We start from the raw sequence: 21458 nt of genomic DNA, 5'->3' as shown, positions 1-21458 counted from the left end.
ATGTTCCTCACCTCATTTCAGGATAATTTTTTTATTGGTTTTTTTTTCCCTCCTTCTGTTATTTTGTTTTCTTTTGGACAGTGTGACAAATTATTCCGGATTACACGTGTTTTTCATTTCTTCATTTTACGTATGTGTTTGCACAGAGGTGCCTGCATGTGCCTGCATGTTCAGAAATGCTGTTTCCTTCACATCTAAAGTAGATCATTAACCTGAAGATTTGCATGCAGTTTCCCCTTCCCATTTATTTCATCAAGATGGGATGACTTTCAGAATCCGCAAAGCAGCATTCTTTTGTGGGACTGGACTGTAACTTTGCCCTGTAATTTCAGGTGAGGTTATGGATTACTCAAGCAAGACTACAGGTCCATATCCAGAGACTCGGCAGATTTCTGGCCTCGGGCTCAGTACACCACAGTATTCCCAAGCAAGAATGGTGTCCACTGTGGGTTCCCAGTTTGGCGTTGGAAGTGTTTTAAGATCATCCAATGGTGTTGTTTATTCTTCAGTAGCAACTCCAATCCCATCCACATTTGCCATCACCACACAACCCGGTTCTATTTTCAGTACAAGTGTCAGAGATCTACCTACTCTCCAAACAATTGACTCAGTGCCCTCTTTATCAACTTTGCAACAGACTCAACCACTCCCAAGATCATATAGTTTCTTGACGACTGTGGCAGCTGAAAAAGATAAGGCAATTACTGCCATTGGTGTGGAGACGGGGTTACCACCTCATTCTATAGAAACTATTACCACTGAGCCAACCAGCTTGATACCTGCTTTAACTACAGCATCTGAAGTTTATACAGATGTAATTGATGATGAGGTTGCCCTTCTCATTGCCCCTGAAGAAGGGAAACAGCAGCAGCTTGATTTGGAGCGGGAACTTCTTGAGCTTGAGAAAATTAAGCAGCAGCGCTTTGCAGAAGAGCTGGAATGGGAACGTCAGGAAATTCAAAGATTTAGGGAACAAGAAAAGTTTATGGTGCAAAAAAAGCTTGAGGAGTTGCAATCCATGAAACATCATCTCTTATTTCAGCAGGAGGAGGAACGACAAGCTCAGTTTATGATGAGACAAGAGACATTAGCCCAGCAGCAGTTGCAGCTTGAACAATTCCAACAACTTCAACAACAGCTCCACCAGCAGTTAGAGGAGCAAAAACTTCGTCAAATATATCAGTATGGTTATGACCCTTCAGGAACTGGGTCACCACAAACTACCACAGAACAAACACTTTTGGAAGGACAGTATGCAAGCACAGAAAATGGTCAATTTTGGCCTACTGATGACACAACCACTACAGCTTCAGGAGTGCTGGGTATTGAAATTCCACAAAGTCAAGCATGGTATACAGTTCAGTCTGATGGTATTACCCAATACATACCCAGGTCTGGTATCCTAAGCTCAGTTTCAGAAATGTCTCTTAAGGATATTGATGTTAGAGAGGAGAAGCAATTGAAGAAGAGAAGTTCTATGCCAAAATTACGGGGTCCCTATGAGGAGTTTGAGGAGACCCTGGAAGAGCCCCGGTGTTTCAAAAAAATAGTGGACAGTGGAGTGCAAACTGATGATGAAGATGGAGCAGAAAGAGGTTACACCAACAGGAGACGGAGATCTAAGAAGAGTGTTGATACAAGTGTTCAGACCGATGATGAAGATCAAGATGAATGGGATCTTTCCAGCAGATCCAGACGGAAGCCTCGTGTAGGGAAGTTCAGTGAGAGCACCCCTGAGGCAGACAAAGCCAAACCATTCTCCAAGGTATCTAGTATTGCAGTTCAGACAGTGGCAGAGATTTCTGTGCAAACAGAACCTGTAGGAACAATAAGAACACCTTCAATCAGGGCCCGATGGGATGCTAAGGTTGAAATCATAAAGCATATTTCAGCTCCAGAAAAGACATACAAAGGAGAAAGTCTGGGATGTCAAACAGAGACAGCAGCAGACACTCAAAGTCCCCAATATCTGTCAGCTTCATCTCCTCAGAAAGATAAAAAACGTCCAACACCATTAGAGATAGGTTACACATCCCACCTTCGCCCAGACTCCACATTACAGGTAGTCCCTTCCCCTCCCAAATCTCCCAAAGTTCTCTATTCACCCATTTCACCTGTTTCACCCAGCAAAGTTATAGAGTCAGCATTTGTACCTTATGAAAAACCCATGACTGATGACATCAGCCCTCAGAAGATGCTGCATGCTGACATGGCCAAGGTTCCTCCATCAAGCCCAAAGACAGCAAAGATGATGCAACGCTCTATGTCTGATCCTAAGCCCCTGAGTCCCACAGCAGAAGACAGTTCCAGAGCTCAGTTTCAGTACACTGAGGGTTTTATGGTAAGAAGTATTTGCTTGCTTTTTTTTTTTTATAATATGCAATTCTACAGCTATCAGTACAGCATGAGGACAGACACACTCATTTCCAATACATGTGTATGTAGTCTTTTTGCACACCTTGCTGAAAAGTCAAGAGGAATATCTGCTGTCTAAAGCAATGGTTAGTTCATTCACTGCTTTGCCAGGAACAAAGAAGCCCATACTACTAATAATCAGGAATTAACACAAGAAGTTAATTTTCAGAATTTGGATGGCATTTTATGCTTTATATGGCAATTCATTGCCAGTGTAGGTGTTACTAGCAATGCTTCAGAAAATTGAAAGCATTTCCTTTTTAATCATACAACATCCAACTCTTGTGGCACAGTCTATAGTGCATTTACCATGAAGGCATGTGCCTTCTGAGAGGCAGATAACACCAGATTTATAATTGCCTTAGTTAGTTGTCCTTTTGGACCCTCATGAGGTTTCTTAGCCATGTGTGATTCTGTGGATAATCTTCTGTCCCAGTGTGTACATCTTTTATCTTTCTCAGACCAAGAGGTCTCATATTAAAAATCTATTTTTAATTTGTTTGTTTTGTATAAGGAAGATTATCAGGAAGTTATACAAGTTTTGAGGACTGTTTCTTATAGGGGTCAGAGGAGGCTGACTTCAGTTGGATCAAAATTTTAATTTCTGCAGTATTTCTTTTCCTTGAGAAATAAGATTTCATATTTGGGAATCAGATTGATATTTATAAATAAGAGGAATAAGTCTTGGCAAAAAAGAAAAAAAAAAGTACCTTTAAAATATAATATGTCCTTGGCTGTCCTTTTATCATTCCCTTCTGTCAGTTGATACATCAGTATCTTTTCAGAATTCTGGAAGAGTTGCCATTCAGCAATATTTATTTTTTATGTTCAGTTATCTGTGAATACCAGTGATTAGTACAGACTGGATAGGAAAAAGAGGGTTTGTTCTCTCTGTTTGATAATTTGTAGTGGCTTTCAAATACAACATTATCAGGTTATACCCTCCACGGCTCCCACTGTAAGTAGTTCCTGCAGCTTCACGTATTTGTGCAGTATTAAATGCTTCCCATGCTGTTACTGCTTGGAAAACAGTACTTGGAAGTTTGAAGGGAAAGCCATAGTTATGGCATTGGTGCTCTGTATAAACATCATTCACTAATGAATGATAAGCATGGTGGGAGAAACTAGCATGAGCACTAAATTTTATGTAGAGGATTTGGAACAGCATCTTGAAAAAGGTTGCTCATGGATTGTAAGAAAGTGTTGGGTCCTTCTTAATAATGGAGAGTAGATATAATACTGTAAAATATTATAATTGTAAAAGTATAGTAAAACTATTTCTGAGAACGAATTATTCAGTTCACTTATTTCACAGATACACATATATATTTGATATAAATGGTATCCTTCTATGATGGATGATGAATTCTACAAACAACTCATTGTTTAAAGGTCTTTACAGTGGAGTTGAACACATACATTATTCTTTAATGAGACATGAAAACAAAGAGCTTGTACACCATTGTTTCTTCTTGTACCAACATGTTCTCTATGCTTTTGCCTTGAGCCCAACCAGCAATGAGCTATATGGTTTCCACTAGTGTGCAGCTATCAGGCTGCAAATAGCCCATGTCTCAAAGTAGTTGCAGCCTAAATAAAGGAGTGGGACATTTTTATGGAAGGTAGGGTGCAAGTAGACAAACACAAGAAAATTAAAAAAAACTTCCATGAATAAAAAATGGACTGCATTAACTTGGCCATAGATTAGAGGGTGAGGAAGCTGCTCTGCAAATTTCCCATGACCATCATGGCTGACTTCAGCTTTGATGCTATGTCAAGAATTAAGCTTTTTATTCTCTGATGGAGTTTTGTTCATACTGTGTCTGAGTTTCAGATAGCTTATGCTGAGGTCAGGTACATGAAGTTTAAAGGAGGAAAAAAGGCACATGACCAACAAGAAAGAAAATATTTACAGTGATCCTTGAAGAATATAATTGACTGACCTCATCAGCATCTGGAAACAGTGACATAAATTGCTTTTGCAGTTTCTATATCAGTTTCAGTTCTGAATTATTCATTCAAGTTATGTTATGAAGGAGGGTTCTACAGTACAAGATCTAAATTATCTAGTTTCCACAAGACTTACAGTATTCCCTCCAGCATGTCCATTTGTTATACCATGGGTTTAGGGCTGCATCATCTTGAAGCACAGGAAAGACTGGACAGTGATTTCTTTTATACATTTTATCACATTCAAAAGTTCAGTGAAAGCATACACACAGTGTCATTGTTGGCAAAGTGTAAACCTTGTTGACATTTTTTCAACTATAGGCCACATGGTGTTGCTATATTTAAGTTTAAATATAGGATCACTTTTGGACTATCCTTCTAAGTGTGGAAGTAAGATGCTGCCTTAACTTAGAAATATTTTTGGCACTGGAACTGTTTTTTATTCATTGTTTGTATGTACAGTGCCCACAGCAGCTAAGCCTTGTTAATTCTCTGTGCATGCTTTTGTGCCTCCTGACACAGAGTTTCTAATTTCCTAGTTAAAAAATGGAAAGGTAGAAGGGGACAGTTATGTCATTCAAAAGAGTGAAGTTCAGTATGGAAAAACTTCCAAAACAGCTCACTCTGAAAAAGAGAATTTACTAGAGCTGAACATAAAAGAATAAAATGGAAATGAAAGATTGATCTTTCACTACCTTAAGGAAATTGAATGTGTATATGAATATTTTTTGCATGGATGAATATCCTATCACTTTTTTAATAGCTCATGAATCAGGGTTATGTCTTTGTCTGCATTCATAAACATTTCAGGTGAAAAGGGTATTCATGTCTATGATTCACAGACATTTTTTTCATGACAATTGAGCAAAAAAAGTTGATCCTTACACAATTGGTGGGACTAAAAGAGTAAGAATAAAACTGATCTCTTTTGAAGATTTACAGTGAAATGATAACGTTTCTCAGACAGTGCCCTTTCATCAGTCATGCACTTCTTCCAATAGAAAATGGTTTTTTTACAACATTTCAGGGAAGGATGTTATGGAGACTCTGACTAAGATGATTAAATATGTCTTAGAACTGTTGCTTTAAATATGATTGCCTTCTTTAAGGCAGCTTGAAGAGGAAATCATTACAACATCATTACTAATCTAGTAAAAGTGAAATGCTGAAAAGTAACCTGCTAGCTAATCACATAATAAAAACATACAGGTAATATTACTTTATTACTTTCAGTGGTGTCACATTTAATTTTCTGACAACAGAAATTTTTCTGTGTGGTTATGTTATAATTCCACTTGATGGTCTGTTATAGTCATTGTCTCTGTGTGAACACTAGAAAGAATTTAGATGGTGCCTTCCTATTCATCCAAAGAAAAAGTATTGCTTGCCACTCTGTCTGCTTTTGTAGTTCCTCTGTGCTGTCCATTAGTGATATATATTAGCAATCAGTAGAGCTGAGTCAAGAAAAAATTAAAATTGTAAATTGTCAGCAGCAGAAAAAGTTGTGAAAGCCACCCATTAGAACTGACATTTTGCAAAGATACCAAATTTTGCTGTTTTGTGAGCTTTGTGTCTCTTGCACTCCCTGTGGCAATGAGCTCCCCAGCACTGATTTTATTAGACTGTCCAGCATGGTAGGGTTCAATAGGGTGAATAGCCATAGGAATGGTTTCCATGAGAGCACCAGGAGCTGTCAATAGAGTCTGGAAGTGAAGATTGCAATTCATCCATTCAGCAGCCACAAAAAAATTGTGAGTACCTGTCTAACATAATAAGGGAACAGCTCTACACCAGTGTGCCACAGAATCAAGTCACATGCCAGTCACAGTCATCTTTGGCACTTGTACAGATTGCATATGTGTAATTAAAGATGGGAGTTGTCTTCCTTTTGCCTTTGGATGCAAAATGTCTGTTCAGCTAAAATGAGGCGAATTGCAGAAGATCTTGCACATGACCTGTCACACACATAAAGCATCCCCAGCTAAGCAATGCACAGACTCAGCAGAAGTGTTTGTATTCGTGAAACTAATGCAAAGACACATCTGTCAACAGCCTGTCAGCTTTAGGGTAGAAACTGTACATTTAAGCTTCAACACTTAGAGTAAATCCTATCAATATGTTTATTAAGAGAGACTTTTCTTGACATTTTCATCTGGTGTGATTTACCATCCTTGTAAGGGAAAAACAAATCAAGTCTTCATAATGTAGTTAAACAAAAAGTAATTATTTCAAGTGAAATCCCCCAAAATGTGTCTTTATTTACATAAGAAATGCAAGATTTCTTCTATTGCTATATTAAGAGCACAATTATACTGAGTTTAGGAGTGGAATTTATTTTAGATGGCTTTATTAACACATTAATGTGTATCACCTTCAGTGGTATTTGGAAGTTCTCAACTTTAAAACTAGAAGGTTAAAACTTCATGATTTCACAGAATCACAGAATGGTGTGTGTTGAAAGGGACTTCAATTTTCATCTAGTTCCAACTTTCCCTGCCACTAGGGACACCTTTCACTACACCAGGATGCTCCAATCCACATCCTACCTGGCCTTAAATATTTGCAGGGAGATGGGGAATCCACAAGTGACTTTTGCAGTGTCAGACGTGCTGCACACGTGAGCACTGAAAAGGGAAAACAAGGTAGTTGTTCCCAGTAGAATTAAGACCTTCCATCTATCATATCCATGATCTGATTTTTGCTTGTTTATTCAGGACTAAGCTGATCACCAGACTTGTAGTTCAGCAAGGAGTGTTCTCCATGGATAATGAATAGAGAGAAAAAGGCAGGGATAATTACCCTGTTTGAAGGTGGATATTTCTGTTTGCTCAGGTTCCTCAGAAGCAGGAAGTAGGTTCATTTCTTAATATCATGCCAGAATGACAGGTATCAGAATTCTTATACTGCTGAAGCACAAGACATAGGTGTTTCCTTTGGTTTCTTGTTATCTGAGCTTAATTCCAGCTAACAGAGGTTGGTACTTTGTTATGTTTCTTTTAGTTACTGTAAAATCTTCAGAAGTGATTTTTGGTCTGAGACATAGATGGTCACATCATTGTACTGCAAAAGCCTTAATTCAATGATTTTTAATTTTCCATCTTAGTTCTACGATTCAGCCCAGAAAAAGGGAATAACATTTTGGTTTCTGCAAAATATGTACTTTGTATAAAGGAAGAATTATCTTTTAGCAGAAACAGCTGCTGTTTGTGTTTCAGTACAGATGGGTGTTGAGTGAGGAACCATCTTTGGTAGTATCTAAATTTTTAAATTTTTATTTTTTTAGCTTTGCTTCTAAGTGACATCACTGGGCTGTGGTTTAATGAAAATTCTCCAGACACTGGTGGCAAGGTCCTTCATTTTGAGCATGCATGAACCAGTCCTAAAGAATGATCTGGAAGAAGTCTGATTTGCATAATTCATATGGCTTCCATGCAGTTTGTGAGCTGCACATGCAGGAATGCCTGGAAGTGTGATAATACACATAACAACTGAGGCCTTACAGGCCCTACACTTAGACCTGAATGCTGATCAATTGCTTATAGATTGGAAATCTTGTCTTGAGCCTGAATTTAGGCCAAGAAGTTGTAGATTTTCCCCACCAATTTTCTTTTGTGCTTTAATATTGTCAAATACTTTCTTTGTGTGCTTCAAGCAAATTCACTGGGACATGAGTTACAAAGACAGTCTCTGTCACATTTAGAAACAATTCCCAACAATCTTATCCATGTGTAAATAATAAAATAGGATCTATCTTTTTCCTTTAACCATGTGGTTTTAGCAAGATTTATTTTTTTTTTTTTGCACCAGTGGTCTAAATTATTTACTATTTAGAGTCCTATTAACATTCCAAGCTACTGTTTCCTGTGAAGTATTTCCTATATATATCCTTTGGAATAACATTTATGTGACTGAAGCTTCTTTTTTTCCATCTGTCAGGTCTTCCAAAGAGATAGAATATCCCAAATTTAGGCAACATGTCATATTAACATTACTTTCTAAAGCACATTTAACTGGGTCAGTCTTTTCTGCCTGATACTTTTGTATTCATTGGTTTCACACCTTCTCTATTCAACCAAGGGACGTTCATGCATAATAGAAAATCATTATAGTGTTCACTCTTTTTCCTTAACACTCTTTTATAAAGCACGAGATTTGTGGCAAAGTTGACAAAGAGCCCTGGTTTTATGTCACTTGGGCCTTTTCTCACCTGCTTTCAGCTTATCCATCTTCCTCTCAAGCTGGCTCCTATATAGACATTAAGGAAATCATCCCTGGCCACAATTGCCATCCCTGTCTTTTTTCTTCCAGAAATACAAAAACAACCCAGAGGTACAATAGTATCTCTATGTTCACTTCTGGTTCACTTGGTTACTGTGGTTATCTATTTTTAGAATACTTGGAATATTTGGTGTGGAAATAGGTAAATATCATGTTCCTTGTTTTAAAGTAATAAATACTGGATATAAATTTATACAGTGGAACCAAGCAGGCTCAGAAGAAAGACAGAGGGGCACATACCCATGGGCAAATTTTGGCCTACATCAGCTCTGTTTTGCTTCAGACCTTCATCTCCTCTCAAGCCAGAGATTACTGTACTTAGCATGAATAGGAGGGTAAAAGTTCTACAAGTGGAATTGTCTGACTGAAATAAAAAAGAGGATTTCTTTCACATGCTCTCCTGATAATTCTGGCTTCCTGCATTTTATTCTGTCTACAGTTTAATGAGCATCTTTGAAGCTCTGAAAACTATACTGGTAAAATAAATGCACATTCTCCAAAAGGAGCAGAAGAACAATGTGTATAAAATCTTTGTTAGAAAGAAAGTGCTATCTGTGCTTTATTAGCAAGTTGTTTGGTGCAGTAGAAGCTGAATAACAGATCAAATTAGCTGATGTAAATTATCTGCTGTACTGCATTTTTGTCCAAAATGAGCCAGTCATGGGTTTGGACTGGTTTTCCCTGCTGGGATTTGAGCCCATTTGAGTTACACTTAGGACAGAGCTTCCTACTGAGTTTCTCCTGAAGAAGGCTAATTTGTTTATAGTAATTTCTAATTTATTTTTAGCATATGAGATACTAAAAATTTCAAAACTCTACATTATTCCCTTAGGAAAGATATGAAAAATATTTCTTGAGCTAGATATACCCCATAAAATCACCCCAAAAAATAAAAATTACAAAAGGATGACAAGAAGGTAGTCCAGTAATCTTTGAGCTAGATGTGTTCATGTTTGTAATACTCTTCACAGCATTATTAGCTTCATAAATTCATACCAGATCTCTGAATGTTTGCTGCTTATCTGTAGAAATCCTGACTAGACCCGATCCTCTTGTGCTATCAGTGTTTAAAAATGCAATGTGTGCTAATAGCAACTATTTGTTTGTTTGCTTGTTTCTTAGTTTTTAAATTAATAAGGCTTGCCAATGTTAGTTCTAACTTTACTTTTATACTGAGGCTCAAAATCCTTCTAATCAGGCATTGCTTTTCTGAGACAGTGATTTCATATTAAAAATAATTTGTTAAGATAGACACATGGTTTTGCATAATAATGCTGCAAGATCAAATCCCATGATTAGATATTAAGAAAAATAGTCCCTTCTGCTGCACTTCTTTACATTCTTACTCCAACATAACATTGTTGCTAAGCTAATTCTTTTTCAATGATTTTTAAATGGAAGTTTTCTTTCTATCTGCCAGCTGGAAGTGAATATCTTAGGTCAATATGGTCACTGTCAGACAGGAAAGCAGTTTCAAGTGTATCAAACAGGGACTTGTCCTAGACTTTACTCTTTAATAATTTAATTTGCAATTTAAAGTATGAAGAAATGACTCATAAAATTTTTAGACTGATATAGGAAATACAATTACTTTGGAAAGCAGAATTGCAATTCAGAGCAATGTTCCAAAATTTCAATAATGATACAGACACTATGGGTAAAGAAGAAAAAAAAAAAAGAAAACAAAACAGGAATATTGCTGATTAGGCAATAGCAGAAGTGAAAATGGTCCAGTGTACCAGTAAATGTTCAGATGTAATATGAGTTAAAAATATCAAGTGCTTGCAGGAAAGGTAGTGGTGTTTTGGGAAGTACTGACAAGCGATGCCTGTGTAGGAGATGTGCTGCAGCTGTTCTGCTCTGCTCAGGGGCTGGTGAGACTTCAGCTTTAATACTAAATGCAGTTTAGCTGAGCACCACTGAAGAGTTAGAGGATGAGATGTTTGAAAGTTGAGCATAAGAGAAAGGATAAAAGATTTAGACAATGTTGGTTTGCTGTCTAAGGATCTGGCTGTGCGGATCTAGAAAGAAGACCAAAGCTGGACAAGATAAGAGTCTTTCACTGTGTTAAACATTATTTTAAATAGGAGAAATATTAACCACACTTTACTTTACTAACCAGTAGAGACACAGGATAGATTATCTCAATCTGTGGCCTGGGATATTTTGTAGGCATGAACTTTATAACTGCAATAGCACAGATGCCTTAGAACTGCTATATTTTAGTGAAACTGTGTTACATCTGAATATTGGGAATACCATAAAGGGTAAGATAGCTTACATGACTGATTTTCTTTCCAAGCCAAGAATACCTTGAGCACTATGAGTAATAAAATTGTGTTTAAAAATTAAATTCTAAAATTAAATACAACTTTCTTTAGTATTTATGGCTCTTCTGACATATCATGCACATCTTTGCTGTTAATTTGTGTCAATACAGCATTTGCCACAGAGTGCTGAGTAAACAACCACTCAGATATATATGGCCCTTTCCATTATATGGGTGAATTAATAAGAATTTAATCTTTTAAATTAATTCAATATTCATTTAAAAGATGGGACAGGCATAATCAAATAGCCTAAATGTCCCCTGTTTTGTTCCTTCCCTCCCTTAGTTGAAGTAGCATTTATTCCTTATTTTAGTTTCTCTTCTGAAGCCTGGAAGTCTCTTGTTTTCCTTGGCTGACACAACATAGTCTAAGGAATGAAGGGTTGGAAATAACATGTTTAACATTAGATATTGGTGGTGAAAAATCCCACCTGATCTGGTCACTGTATATTCCTGTTATAATCTGCAGGCAGAAGTACTCCAAGGGAATAGTAGTTAATCCAGTTACTTTAGAATAAGATTAATCCCACTCATTTCTCAAATGACTACATTAAGGTTCTAGATGACTGAGACTGCTTTTGGTCCCATGGTCACTCAAAAAACCTGTCTTGTGCTTTTCTGTGTTCTTGTTTCTTGTTTTTTCTTTCAAAACAGTGAATTTCTTAATTATGTACTATTTACCTTTTATCAATTCTGCACAAAAAAAAGTTATGATTCAGTTAAAGTTACATTTATAAATTTTTTCTAGGTCCTAAAGCTTAATTAAAGAAAAATATTTTAAAAATATTAATTTAAAATAACTTTCATTTAATTCACTGAAACATCATTACAAAAAGTCTTTCCACTATTTTCTGGTCTCTTCAGCATGCTTTTAAGATGAATGGCTGCTGATAGATGGGCATCATAGTGCAGACAAACCTCTTATTTACAGGACAAGGTTGACTCTGCTGATGCCAATTCAGAATTTCAGAAGCTATCCTGTCAACAGTTCTCAAAGCCCACTTGGAGAGAGCAAGTTTTTCATTTGTGCTTATCTTTTCAGTTCAATTTCTGAAAATAACTTTCAGTTTTGTTTCCAAGAAGCAGCTGAACTCTGGTAAAAAAAGTGGTTTACCTGCTGCAATGTTCAGCTCAGGGAGTGGAATCCATAATGGCATGGTAAGTGCTTGCAGTCCCTGCATTTAAAATGAAGATATGAGAGAGGAATTAACAGTAGCAGGGTTGGTTAGTGCTGTGCTGCCTAAGTCAACTCTTTAGAAACTCCAGATACAGGGGTAAGTCTGTCACAAGATACGGCTTCGACATCTCTGTGAAATTGTGATGCAGAGCCTGAAATTTCTCCCTTGGTGTGAGACTGCAGAGGAAGCCTGCCTTTTGGCTCTCCTTCAGAACTTCATGCATTTTATACATCATGAATTTGGGTCTTAGTTCAATTTCTGTTCACATTCTCCATCTGTCCATATCTTCCCTCTAATCTCCTTGCTAAACCCTACTTCTGTTTCCCAGCTGGTCTTTCTCAGACTCTCTCTCTCTCATCCAATCTAAGTGGTTCCTATCAAAATACAGCTTTGATTATCTCACCTTACTCACTTTGCAAGCTGTTTGCTGATGCCAAATCCAGCTCAAGCACTGGGTGTGCTGGTGCTCTTACACTGCCTGGCAAGCCTTTCCCTGGGGCATGATGGCCAGGCAGGCTGAATGGGCCAGCCAGCAGCTACAAGTGAAGGCAGGCTTTGAAATTTAATAACTAGTATGGAGGAAGGTCTGAAGGAGGATTATATGCTGAGGATTTCTTTAGTGTGTGTGTGGGATGAGAAGTTTAGCAGGTCTGATTTCTCTAAGTCTGGATAACTCCTTGATTTAGACAGTCAGCAGTTGCCAGAGGTGAAGAGATAGTCAGGAAGGGTGATGGATGGAGAGAATCAGAAGGAGAGTTACCCACCTAAAATTTAAGTTTAATGTAGGGAAGATTATTTCAAGACTGAGACTTTATTTTCAGCTGCTGTATAGCATTATTAAAACACAATGGCATAAGACTCAGGACATCATAAGTTAGTTTGGAGATAATATTTACTTCATTTGTTTCTGGAATGCATTTTTTGTAACCTCCTTCATAGCTGTGGTTTTGCTGTATATATACAATGCAAGAAGGCAACAGTGAAATAAAATTATGCTTCTTGTCTGAGTTGACTTTAGAAGCAATTATTGCCTTTAAAAAAAAAAAAAATTACTGTCTGGGTTAATCATTTACATCATATTGATGCTCCTTTTATGATTCCTAAGTTATAACCAACAGCAGCAATATAATGGTCTTCAAGAAGAATGGAATAGAATAAATAATTTTGTGCTTTGCCCATTTGATTAGACACACTGTAGTATAGAGAATTTTATTGTAATGCCTTCTGATATTTCTTTTGGCAGAAAAAGTGATTCTTGTGACTGTGGTAGTGTAGGCTGCTCTTAATCCTTATGTTCTTACAGCCTGTTTAAACATTGCTTGTCTGAGGAATGATAATATAGGAAGAGGAACATATTTTATCTCTTTTCTTCCTGTTTCTTCATCATTTGGCCCAAAAGCTCATGATGGAAAACAAGAAGTTTTGAAAATGTTAGAGAAGTAGCATTTTTACCATATGTGCACACACAGACACACATACATATATGTCAGAAAGCAAATGGCTTTTCTGGAGGGTACTTTCAGCTCACACATTCTGCAGTTATGGGACATCAAAGCTTTATTTAATTAGAATAAATATTGAAGTCCCTAATCTTTCTTTCCTTACACAGCATCATAGCAGTATATCCATTAAGATGTTGGTGTCTGTTTAATATTTTGAAAACATTTCCTCTCTAAACTCCTCAGTCATCACAGATCACAACAATCAGGTTGGAAAGGTGCTGTGGAGGTCATACAGCCCACCCTGACCTCAAAGCCAGGCTAATTTCTATTAAGTTAGATCAGATGTCTACAGGACTTGCCAGGTTGAATTTTGAAAATCTCTAAGGATGGAGATTTTACTGTCTGTGCATTCTGTTCTGAGAATTCACTGCTCTCATGTTGAAGAGTGCTTCACTTCCCTTGTGCAACTTCTTCCTTTTGTCCTTCATTGTGCATCCCTTAGAAGAGTCTGATTGTCTTCTCAGTACTGCTTCATTTCAGAGTGGAAGACAGCAATTTGTGTTTTTTTTCAAGCTCAGTTCCCTTAACCTCCCTTCTTTGAACAGACACTCTCCCTCAAGCCCTGAACATCTTACTGGACCTACTCTGGGATCTCTAAATGACATTTTTAATGGTTTGTGTGGATATAAAACAGGGTAGGAAGTGTTGGGAGACTCTCCCATCTGAGTCCTTCTCTTCCAGTTAAAATTATTGTTCTCATTAGCTCGACTGCAGACACACTCAAACTCCTGTGCTGCTTCACTTCAGAAACAAATTACATTTCCTAAAGCATTTCCTACACAGCTTTATAAAGAAACACACAGCACAGTTCAGGAAACACTAGTCTATGCCCCCCATTAAGCTCTCAAGCCCTGTAATTAGTTTAGAGTAATTTGGGAAATTCCTGGGTTTGGAGTTTTGGGTTGTTGGGTTTTTGTTTCCACTAGAACTTCCTCCAATTTTCTAGATTTTTTTTTTTTAATACACTTAAGTTTTAAGAAATCATTGTTTCAAAAAAAACAGACCTGGTATTTTTTTCGGTGCGTGTCGTTCATAGGTGATATATACATTCTAAATTACTAATATCTTATCATCATTATACATAGAAAATCTTATATAAATGTATTTTAGATTTTTTAACTCATAGATTAGAAAATTTCTCTCCTTCCGATCTTATAGGTAACTAGACTTGAACAAAAATTCCCCAAAATCCAGTAATAGTATTCTGTTAAACATCTCTCTGAAATACTTCTTCAGAAAATATGACATAAAAATATTTCTGTGTTTTGTACAAATATAATAAGAAGCTACAATTGAAGGACAAGTGATATAGCACTGTCAAAACACTTTTAAGTTTCATCAGAATCCCAAATTCTAGTTGGCACTCATTAATGCTATTTTATTTTGGAATTTCTTGGGACATGAATTTTACTATCTTAATGCTGTAATATTTTGCTCTCTTTGGGAAGATTAAAAAGTATGTTTATAACATTGCTGCTGAACCCCTTGTGGTCTATTATGATGAATCTACTGTGATGCTCAGATCTGAGTATTTTCATTGACTTTTGAAATTATAGAGGCTTGTGTTTCTGTTGTAGAATCATTAATCTGATGGTTCATACAAAAATCTCTAAAATTAAGGATACACTGTTAATTCAGTGAGCTGTGGATCATGCCTTGAAGAATTTTTTTTTTCCTTTGGATTGCTAATCCAACTATTTCAAATATTAAGGAATTTTTTGCACAGTCTTTAAAACAAAATTTCTCAGTTCTGATTATTATAAAAAATGGAACCCCCTAAATTGACAGAATGTGGGGAGCAGAAAGGAAGGCTATTCATTTAAATGATTGACATATTACTGCTGGAAATTTTTTAGTGGAAACTAACCTTTAAATCTGAATTTTTTATTGAAGAAGTTCAAAGTTTGCACAGGAAGAATGGAGTTTTGTATGGTAGAGAAAAAAAATACAGTGATAGCTTTTGGAGAGGAAGAAAAAAAAGGCCAGGCCATTTTCAAGCTGAAAAAATAGGTAGTGATTCTCTTTAAACACATTTTTTCCTATGTCATTTAAAAGAATAAACAAAAAAAAAAAATCAAAGCAATACCCCACCAAATCAAAATCCAGACAACCATGGGGTTTTTCCCCTCTACTACCCATTCCTAATGGAAATATTTTAAAAACAACAACAACAACAACAACAAAAGAATGTTTTTATTAATGGAGAAGGATTTTCTGTCTGACTTGTTCTGGAATATGGACAGTACAGTCAATAAAGTAAATGGTGGAATGGGGAAAGCGACAGACAGTGATAATCAGCTCCATTTGCTTCAAAGCCTGGAAGGAGTTCAATATATAGAAAAGTTCTAAATGTGTTCATTGAACTGGAGATATCAGTAGAATAGCTGAGACTCTGGAAGTCTCATTTTTGCATTGAATTTTTGATTCTGTTTTTGTTTCAGTAATTTTGATGTGTAGCTTAACCATGTTGATATATTGCACAGACAAATTAGTAATAAATTAAGAAATAAGGTGAATCAAGAAAGGTGTCCTGCTCACAAAAAGTAGAAATTTGAAATAAAGTATGTTTTAACTTCATTGTGCTAAACATTTTGTAATTATATAATGGGTAGAAATATGTCAATGCTTTCAAATATTTCTGTGTGTTTTTAATCCTTATTTCTGAAAGCCTTTGTAATCAGTTGTGAGTTTTCTGCTGAAAGTATAGGATTACCAATAATTTAGTATTAAACTTCAAAGCATTTTTAAAAAAGCATATTACAAATCCTTTTCCCGAAGTTCAGGAAATTCAACATTTAAACACTGTTTGGAAATCTGGTGGCCAACTGAAAAAGAGCAAATTGAAATTTGTGCTTTATAATTTCTCCTGAGCTGGTTTTACAGAAGGAAGAATAGCCTTAAGAACAAGTTGAAGGTTTTCAAGTAGTTTGATTTTTTCACATGAAGTTCAACAACTGGAAATCAGTTTAATGACAATAGAATCTGTGACGCAATTTTAGATCAAAATCCACCTCATTCAGCTTTTCCTCCATGACATTGACTAAGTCCTATATTTTCAGTAAAAAATGAGATCATCAACTGATACAAAGTGATTTAATGTTTTCCCGAAAGAGAGCAGAGCAGGTAAAGAAAAATGTTTCATCGTGAATTCAGTACTTAGTGTTTGTGTGTAAAGTGATGTTCAAACACCACATTAAGGAATTGCACAGTGACACACAGAGCTCCTGGATGAAGCATTCTGAGGTAAATGCCAGAGTACCTCACCATGAGAGATAATCTTCATCTCTGTTCAGCAGCCTGGTTCCTGGCTGCTGGAAGTACAGCAAGGTACTGGAATGATTGCTGTGCTTTCAGGAGAGGAACCTATAAATAAATTATTTCATATTTCCTGATGAAATACAAACAGCTGGGGCTGCTGTAGGTTTTATGAGTTCTGTAATGTTTATAGAAAGGCTCTTTTGTTTATAGTCTTATCAAAGATCTATGAGCATCAATACTGTCATCTGAAAATGGAGTGAAATCTTATAGATACTTGACTTGATGACTTAGAAATAATATAACAGGAATGTTCATCATGGAAAATGACTTTATGTTCACCATCCTAGTCTTTCCAAGGCTCTATAATCAGTGCATGATTGTTGCTAAACAATATCTTTTTCTCAGTCTTAGCTCACAGGCAAATAAATACGTGGCTAATAAAGCTGAGACCCTTTAAACATTAATTTTTTTTGCAGGATCAAATATTTCAGCTAAGAGATGTTGCTTTGCTTAAATAATATGCAATATTTATATTTTGAATAATAGCAAATTAATACAAAAAATATTCAGAATTTGCAAAATATTAAATAGATTTTTTTTAGGTTTTTTTTTTTTTTTTTTAGTTTTCTCATTTTGATCTAGGTGCTTCTAAACTGATAATAATCTTAGGATGCCCAAAAAATCAGATTTGACTCAAAATGAGACAAAGTGAAACAAAATCTCTGCACCCATTGATTTTGTACAGGTGAACTAATGACCAAAACTAATTTTCTACATCAGACACTGTCTGACATACAGTTATTTAGTGTTTCAAGTAGACATTCCTCATCTCTATAGTGCCATTAAACATGCCAATATGGCCTGTTACTGGAGGGTGCCTTTCAGAATTAAACTGTTTAAAATTTGTGCTTCTTGTCTTTCCATCCTAGTTAAGTTCTCAGTGGCAGCATCATGCAATGAATGTTTAGAAGAACCATTTTCATGGTTAGCCAGTTTCTCTTGTTTTCTGACTGAATACTAACTAATAAATGTTCTTGTCATGTTCATCCTGATACTCCACAGTCCACACTTGTCCTTGTTTGGTGTAATACCATTTTCTTAAACTTTTATTGTCCTGGAACTGTCTCCAGAGCCATCTTCTTCTGACATCCTCACCAGCTAAAAACCATTAATCACTTCTGCCCATTTCAGTCTTTGGGAGCACATCTCTGACAAATCACACTCACACATTTATGGGTTCAGTTCTGAACGCATAAATGCTGCCATTTCCCACTCTAAGGGGATGTATCACCACTCTGTACCTCAGGCTGTTATAGGTCCAGTGAGCATTGATTTATTTGAGACTTCAGAACAGTCATTTGATTTTCTGTTAATGTTCTGGACCCAAAAACCACTGAATGACATGGCTGCAAAGCCTGATACTTTGTGAAGATAAGATGTCACTAATATATTCAGTAGGCACTAGTTTTCAATGGTTTAGACTAATTTTTTAGCTCTTGCTCTTCCACTGGTCTAGAATGTGCATTTGGATGATTACAAATATTTCAGGGTTTCATTAATTTTCTTTTCTTTGTATACTCAGTGTTTGCTAGAAATTTTGAAACAGTGAATAAAACACATAGAAAACACCAGAGAAGGGAACCAACCCAAATCTGTCATTATCCTTTTAACATCTTTTAATGATTATTTCCTGTGTTTCTGCATAAGAAACATCATATTGCGTGTTTAGGGTGATTGGTATAGTCCATATGCATATAATCAAGCAGAGCTATTTTTATCTGGATTTTTTTTTTTTTAATCTATGGCAGCAGTGGACAAAGAATGGTTTAGAACAAGTATAGGAGTTCTGAAAATGAGGAGGAAGAAAAGAGCTTTTTAACTTTTGTACATGCAGTGAATATATATCCTAAATTCCAGGCCAACTATGGGAATTTTCATTTTTCTTTCAGGTCTTGAAATATTGTTCTTGCATTAAATTCTGTTTCTCCTTTTTTTTTTTTTTTTTTTTTTCTGTTACATATGTAGGGTTAGAAACTGCAAATGGCACATTTTTTTTTTACATTAACTTCTGGTTTTTCTGCTGCCTTATCTTAATTTTTAACTTCATTAGTGTTTAAAAGTAGTCTTTGCCAACTTTCTGTCTTCCTGTCCTGCTTATCACAATAAGCAGAAATGGGAAGAGGAAGGTCATGATTCTAAAATAGTATAATTGCTATTAAAATAGTAGGAGAAAAATTCATTAAAGGTTACTGCTTTCTTCTTCCTCAGCCCTACACAGTCGCATTAAATATCACATTGCATACAAGTTTGTCATCTGATGCAATTTATCCAGGAGTGGAATACTTCCTCCTCTGAAAATGAATGTAGATTACAGTGCTAGTATAAGAAATTATATTTAATAATTAGTAAAATAATAAAATATAAATGTTATCTCCATGTGTGCCTTTAGAGAGGAGAAAGAGGATGTTCTAAAAACTCAGTTTTATTCAGTTGAGCTAATCAAGACCAAACTGAGTTCCTTGTCTGGATTTTTTGGTAAAGAGATGGAGTGGATGTACAATCTAGTTTTAAATACAAATGATGAAGCATTTGTCACTTTTGTGTTGCAGCTGCATGGATTAAATCTGGTGCAATATCCACAGAGAGTAGAATACATGTAAAAGTAAACAAGCAAACAAAAAAAAACTCAAGCAAAAAGTAAACTCTGAAAAAATGGTCTCATACCTTTTAAAATATTTTTTTGAAAAAAAAAAAAAAAAGACAGGTAATCTCTTTCACTTTGGTATCTGTTTAAACAGAGAAAGCTGTTTTTCTTCCATGAGAAGATGCTCTTTTTTGTATCAGTGTAGCAGATTTCTGTATGTGTTTATTCAACTGTAAATGCTTTCTTTAAAAAGTTGGCTTTTTGAAGGTTAGGGGTGAGGTATATTTGGTTTTGTTTAATTTGTGTCACTTGGAAATGCATTTGTATCAAACTGGAAATGCCATTTTCATATGAGAATAAGAATAGGAATATGGAGTTTTGTGTGGTCTGGCTAGTGCATGTTCTCACTGTAGAAAAATGTAATGGAAAATCCGGACATACTGTGAGTAGTTTTCACACCTCCTAAGTTTTGCCATCTGTGGCAGATGATCCACTCTGTTTGTTGTCAGGTTCAACTACATTTCTTTAAAAGGTGTGAGGATTACGCCTGCCCAGGGATCAACCAAGCGTACTTTAGGGGGAATTTTTATGTTTCAGAAAATGAGGGATGGAGGGGGAGAGGAAAAAAAAGTTTCAGGCAGAAGGAAGTTCAAGGGGGACATTGAGAAACTGCATAGAAGAGAAAAAAATATTTTTACAACATGAACTGAAGGAGAAATTAACTTGTCTAGCTGAGGCAGAGGGGCTTATGCAGAGTCTCCTGCAAGACCTGATAGCTGGTGAGTTCTTGGAATGGATTGAAGCCTGGAAGAGAAGTCTCAGCAATCAAAGAGAGTTTCCCAAACTTATTTTACTTTCTATTCTGTTCCATTCTATTCTATTCTATTCTATTCTATTCTATTCTATTCTATTCTATTCTATTCTATTCTATTCTATTCTATTCTATTCCATTCCATTCCATTCCATTCCATTCCATTCCATTCCATTCCATTCTATTCTCAGTGTGTAATATTGAGACCATGGTATATAGTACCAGAGCTGAGTCAGAAATATACTTCCCACCAACAGAATTTATTGTATTGGTAATTTTAAGGAAGTTTTGGAAAGAGTGGGGGGGAATTTGATGCAGACCATTCTGCAGGTGCACGGCAGTATGGATGAAGCCAGGGCTGAGCAGAAAGGTCAAAAAGAAGGCTTTGCTGTGTAAAGGTCTGGATTAGGCAGGTGGGCACTTGGTGAGTTTGTCTAATCTGTGCCTTACAGCAGCAGCTGCATGGCCATTGCTCCCCAGCATGAACCACATTTTAAAGAAAGTTGTTAATCAGAGCTCTGCTCACTCTGCCACCTTTAATCTTAGACTGGGGAAGTAAAGCATCATGAGTACAGAATAAAGTAAGTATTGCCTGAATGATCAAACTGAGCCAAACCCAGAACCTTTGATTGCTGAGGAGAGGTGTAATTTCTGAAGAATTGAAGAGGTGGTGAGATTCCTGCAAAAAACCAAAAGGATTAAAACTCTGCTTCAAGCAGAGGAGCCAAAAGCAGGAATTGAAACTGCTCAAGTTGTGGTGAGTGGGAATGACCTCCTGTCCTGAGACATTTCCTGGTGGCATCTGTGTTACATGTGGCCGTTTTCATGGCTTTCAAGTGAAACAGGTGTGATTATGGAGTGAGCTGAAGAAAAATGGCACTTCCTTGCATTTCAGGAGTCTGGAGGACTAGCTCAGATTAACTCTGCACATGATGCCTGTGCTTGGGCAGATGAATCCTCACTCTTGTGAACAAACAAGGGCTGTGGCACAGCATGTGGTGTCTCGTCAGCTCCCATCCTGTGGAGGAAGTCTGTAGTGAAGGAGAGGCAGAAAAAGCCAAGATTTTCTCACACCATTTTTGTTTAGTTTTGT

General features: G+C 36.4%; 1 protein-coding gene across 9 annotated transcripts in view; it reads left to right on the top strand.

Annotated features, from left to right (window-relative positions):
- Positions 1-21458, top strand: part of PCLO (piccolo presynaptic cytomatrix protein) — a 324118-nt gene that overhangs the window by 154076 nt on the left and 148584 nt on the right. For 8 of the 9 annotated variants that reach the window (XM_077179155.1, XM_077179152.1, XM_077179154.1 and 5 more), the window contains exon 6: positions 333-2341. In XM_077179155.1, coding sequence (XP_077035270.1) covers positions 333-2341 — 2009 coding nt within the window. The remainder of the gene's footprint in view (positions 1-332; positions 2342-21458) is intronic. The other variant, XM_077179156.1, reaches the window with a different exon arrangement.

This window comes from Agelaius phoeniceus, chromosome 5 (genome assembly GCF_051311805.1).
Source record: "Agelaius phoeniceus isolate bAgePho1 chromosome 5, bAgePho1.hap1, whole genome shotgun sequence".
NCBI lineage: Eukaryota > Metazoa > Chordata > Aves > Passeriformes > Icteridae > Agelaius > Agelaius phoeniceus.
This window is presented reverse-complemented; position numbering and strand designations above follow the sequence as displayed.